The sequence below is a fragment of the Mastomys coucha genome, unplaced genomic scaffold (assembly GCF_008632895.1).
Source record: "Mastomys coucha isolate ucsf_1 unplaced genomic scaffold, UCSF_Mcou_1 pScaffold13, whole genome shotgun sequence".
Taxonomy (NCBI): Eukaryota; Metazoa; Chordata; class Mammalia; order Rodentia; family Muridae; genus Mastomys; species Mastomys coucha.
Window position 1 is genome coordinate 9,635,408 of NW_022196895.1, and position 5,384 is coordinate 9,640,791.

General features: G+C 44.4%; 1 protein-coding gene across 5 annotated transcripts in view; it reads right to left on the bottom strand.

The window, feature by feature from the left end:
* The window catches only part of Osbpl1a (oxysterol binding protein like 1A), a 195,909-nt gene that overhangs the window by 180,715 nt on the left and 9,810 nt on the right, over positions 1 to 5,384 (bottom strand). For 3 of the 5 annotated variants that reach the window (XM_031364995.1, XM_031364997.1, XM_031364994.1), the window contains exon 2: positions 3,846 to 3,968. In XM_031364995.1, the coding sequence (XP_031220855.1) occupies positions 3,846 to 3,966 (121 nt within the window). In that variant the 5' untranslated portion in view covers positions 3,967 to 3,968. Of the gene's footprint in view, positions 1 to 3,845; positions 3,969 to 5,384 lie in introns of those variants that run through there. The other 2 variants (XM_031364998.1, XM_031364996.1) reach the window with 2 other exon arrangements.

Below are 5,384 nucleotides of genomic sequence, written 5' to 3' on the forward strand. Positions count from 1 at the left end.
CCTGGAGTCCAGTCACCCCGCACTATAGCTCCTGGAGTCCAGTCACCCCGCACTATAGCTCCTGGAGCTCAGTCACTGTGCACTGTAGCTCCTGGATTCCTAGCTCTGAACCCCCACACAATCTTCAGCCACAACTGTCATGTCTACAACAGGCTAATGATTCCTTCAACCTATCTATGTGAAACTTAGCTGCCCAAGGGCCAACTGCTGCATCTGTTTCTTCCCCAAGAGCCCCATGGAACTCCTAAGGTTACTTCATTGACCATATCTTTTGTCTTCTCTTCTTCAGTAAAACCTAGGTTTTCCCATAATAATCCTGGCTTTCTCACATCCAGGCTCCTCACTCCAGAACAGCCATAGCACTAAGGAGAAGCCATGTGTTGAACCTCTGCAACAAAGTCTACAGAGAACCCTGGTGAAGAAATTTTCCATTCATGTTATAAGCCCTTCTCTGAGCCACAAGTCCAGCAAATGCTTCCCCAGTCGCCTGCCAAGCCTCCCAGAAAACCGTAATATTGCCAACATAGTCCTTCTCTAATCTCTGTTCCCTAATCTGTTTCTCACTTCACTTCAGTTCTGTTTTGTTTTGTTTATTTACTGTGAATAATTATGTGTATATACATGTCTGTGTGTGTGTCTGTGTGTACATGTATATGTGCATGTCTGTGTGTGTGTGTCTGTGTGTGTACATATGTGTGTGTACATGTATATGTGCATGTCTGTGTGTATGTGTGTGTCTATGTGTGTACATGTGTGTGTGTACATGTATATGTGCATGTCTGTGTGTATGTATGTGTGTCTGTGTGTGTACATATGTGTGTGTGTGTGTACATGTATATGCCATGGCACACACATAGAAAACAGAAGACAACTTGAGAAGTCATTTCTCTTCTCTCCTTCCATCATATCAGTCACAGGAACCAACTCTGGTTGTCAGGATGAGCAGCAAGCGACTTTACCCCTTGAGCAATCTTGGCAGTCTTCTCCCATCTTTTTTGAAACTAGATTTTATGTATCGGAGGCTTCTATCTGCCATGTGCTGAGAGTCCTGGTATGCAGCAGCATGCTCTGCTCATGTAAGGCTGTGGAGAGAGCCTAGGGTGTCATGAATGCTAGACAACCACTGTAACAAGTGAACTACATCCGCAGCCCACTCCCATCATTTCTTATGAGTTGTGTCTCTGCTCAGTGTCAAGTAGCCACTGTCAGAGCCAAGACCTAGTGCCACTATGATCATAGAAAGCCATTCTCAGAGCTGAAGAGATGGTTCAACGATTAAGAGCCATTGACTGCTCTTCCAGAGGACATGGGTTCAATTCCCAGCACCAACATGACAGCTCACAAGTGTCTATAGCTCCTGTTCCAGGGGATCCACCAACCTCATACAGATATGCATGCAGGCAAAAACACCAATGTACATAAAAAATAAATAAATTTAAAAAAAGAAAAAGAAAACCATTCCCATAAACTTAACCCCTCACTTATCCGTGCGGATCAGGCCTCAGCTTGTCCACAAAAGTCAGTCCTCTAGTCTTACATCACTTAAACACGTAACTTCACCAACTCTGGCATGAGCACTGAGACCTAATCATCATTATCTCTGTCAAAGCTAGCTATAAAATCCCAGGTTATAGTGCATGCTGAAGAAAAATAAATGCACCCTGAAGAGTTGGGCACCAAAGTCAAGCCCCACACTCTGACTTGGCATCCTTCTTATGATGCCTGGCTGAGGAGCATCTCCCTCACCCACCCCCCCATAACTACTGACACCTCTTACCTACACCGCATCTACTAACAATGACTTCGCCTTTCAGTACTACAGCAAAACCAGAAGCTTTCACAGAACTCCTAGGCCTTCCCCACTCAGTGCCACCTCCCACCCCAATTCCTTAGCCACACCCACCCCACAGGGCAGAGTCTGGTCACCCTCTTAGACCACAGTCCTTCTGGGTCCTCTGACTCCTCCCTAGCTTCATTCTCTCCCCTTTGGTTTCTCATAGGAAGGAACAAGCAGCCTATACCCTCTCTGACCAGCCAAAACCAGCCAACACGCTCTCTTCAGTTTCCACTCCTCCCTTGCTCTCCACAGCACTCCAACCTACCACCAACTCGCCTGGGGCAGCCAAAGCCTGCCTCCTACCTTGACATTGACACTGTCTTCGACTGTCATCAAAAAATACTGTCACTAAATCTAGTGGGGCACTGTTCACCTGCCAGTCCTGCATTCTGGTCTCTCAAATCCCTAGAATACCTTCAATGGTCAGTCTTAGTTGTCGAACTTGACTGAATCTGGAATGAACTAAAAGCCAGCCATTGGGCACTCTGTAAAAAGGTTTTCTTGATCAGGTTACCTGAACTGGGACAACTCACCCTAAATAGGAGTACCTCCCAGATAAAAGGTGGTAAAAGAAATTAAATTTTTTGCTTTTTGTCCGCATGCCTTCTTTCCTGCTGGCAAGTTCATCTACCCTGTTGCTTCAGCTCTTCACTAATATCAGAACCCAGCTTCTTCTAGCTTCAGTGTACACTGAAGACCAGCAGCAGTCCAGGACATCTCTAAGCTGTCAGCAACAAATTGGTACTGCTAAGGTATCCAGCCTCCTGGATGGAGTAGCCTCCATGCTCCTGATCTGTCGAGAGATAGCCATTGTGAACCTGCTGGCTGCTTCATGGTAGCCAACCAAAATCCCCTGTTATGATGCAACAGAACTTGTCAGCCTTGCTCCTCTAGAGAACCTGACAGCCCTTCCTTCACACTCTCTGTTGTCTGCCCGGGGTCTCCTTCTCTGCCAGCCCTTTCCACTCTTTTTTTTCATGCCTTTGACTTCAAATGCATATTTCCATTTCCTGCTCTCTACCTTCATTATGAGTCATACATAAGCCCTTGCTGAGACAGAAGAGTTGTAGAAATGGATGGACAACAGATGTACAGAACATATAGTTCCTGGTCATAAGCCCAGTGAGATTAAATTAGAGATCACTAAAGCCAGGCAAGCTACATCACAGACAATAGGAAAGCATTCCCCTAGCAGGGCACCTATCTCACCATCTACTGCCTCAAAGCAGACCCTGCCTAGGGCTCAAGCTCAATGGTGGACAGACAGACAGACAAACAAACACACGCACACTCAGACACTCATACACACATGCATAAAGAGATATAGCCAGGGAAAGGCTAAATCTGGAGACTTGCAGGTTCTTTAGACCACAGCAATGACTTCCCTGGCTCTCCAGCCTCCAGACAGCCACCATGAAACCTCCTGATCAGGGAGCCAAGCTAAGATGTCCCCAGCCATAATTATGTCTCATATTGGTTTTGTTTAACTTTTCTTCTCTATCTTCATCTAGTTAAGTCCTACACAGTCCCTCTCTTATCACCCTAAATCCATTTCTAAGAAGCTGCTCTTCAAACTAGTAATGAATCCTCCTCTGCGGATGCACAGAGCTTTCACACCCCAGCACCTATTTTGTGGTGGAGACTAGCCTGGTCTGTCAATCTAGAAAGCTAACCTCAATGAGGGTTGGGAGTTTGTCAGTCTCTCCCAAGGAAATCACAGCACTTTACCTGCTGGGCAAACAGCAGTCACTCAAACCTGCTGGCTCAACTGCAGTGTTGCTAAGAAAAATAAAGACATTGTCAGGGAATGCATACCCGGGCTCACCTCAGAACTTGTACGGATAGATCTCAACTCTCTACCTTAGAGGGTATACGGGTATAATATTATTTCACACAATATTGTGGGGAGTTCTTCCAAGGAAAGGGGAGTGAGATTTATCATGGTCAAGACTGAAAAAATTAAATAAACACATGTGAGGCTTGTAACAAGCAAGCGCTGGGAGCTCACCTTTACAGTCAATGTCAGCGGCCACTTCCATCCGTGCCATGGCTTCCAGCAGCCTTCGCACCTCTTCAGCATTGCCATTTCTGGCATGATGGAGAAGCTGCTGTTCTGCTTCTGTGTTCATTCCTAGATTAAAAAACAAAAGTAGAGTTCTCATCCAGCGGCATAGCATGCTCACAGCTGCTACTGCTAATGCGGCAGCAAACTGCTACCTGCTAATGCAGCGGAAAGGGAGAAAAATCATTTCATTTGTAGTTCATGGCAGACAGAAGAAATTTGTTTTGCAGGGCCAAAAACAAAATTAGAGATAAGGACATAAGAATCCTAGATGAAAATACTTAATTTTGTTCCTCTCATGCTGTCTTACCTAGCTCCAAACTAAATATAAAAAATCATAACCAAACAAAATTTTTATGTCAAAATGAGAAAATGTTATAAATAGCAATTCTCAAAAGAAACATACATTTCAATCTTACCAGTAAATAAACAAATAAAACATATTTTTCCCACTAGCCAAAAGCAACAACAATAAAAGAAAAGGCTGAGCCTGTCTAGTGCTAGCGGCGAGGCAGAACTGTGTACTGATTAGCTGCAACACAAGCCACCGTTTCAAGCAGCACAGAAAAGGCAACCATCTTCAGCATCAAGTCAGCCCCAAAGTACACGCGTAGCATTCACTGTGAGAGACAGAGTCACACAGACTGTTTTATGAGTATCTCCATGACTGTAGTACCTGCAATAATGGAAGAGATAGAGACATGCCCATGTCCAGCAAAAGGGAGTGGCCAAATAAATCCTCCAGAAAGGCTAAGAGATGGTCTCTGGATGGCGGTGGTGAGAGGGGAAGACAGAGTCTCAAATTTAGTAGCCTATGCAGAGAAAACCTGGTGGCTTTTATCGACATTCCTGACGGTGGCAAGCCAGGACTCCCTTCAGAAGACACAGTTAGTCGCTTCCCCCAAGACGCAGCTGTCAGCAAATGACCACACCAGTTGAGTCTGGCAGGACAATGGCTCCCCACCTTCCTATTTGCAGGCAGCTCTGCTTCTCTGCTCTTAAACAAGGGCCAAAGACAAGACATCAGAACAAAGCTTCTAAAGTACGGGAGAAGAAAAGCAACCAGAGGATACACAAGTTTTAAAATTAAGACTAATATATTTATAATATAAAAATAATATAATATTTAATTCTTTATTCTTAAAATAAAACAATGGAAAAAACATTAAAATTTAAATAGCTCAGTAGAAGAGTTGGAAAGTAAAGCTGAAAAAGATATATCCTAGAAAACAGCAGTGCTAAAAAAAATAGTAAAATATAGCCAGGCAGGGTGGCACAGAACTGTGAGACCAGCACTTAGAAAGCTGAGGCAGGAGCATTGCTGCAAGTTCCAAGGCCAGACTCAGCTCCACAGTGAGTGAAAGGCCGGCATGAGATACACAGAGAAACCCTGCTAAGCAAGCCTCATGGAACTGTGGTTTTGAAAGGAACTGTGTTAGAACTAAACAATCTTTCTTTCTTTTCTTTCCTCTTTTTTTTTTTTTT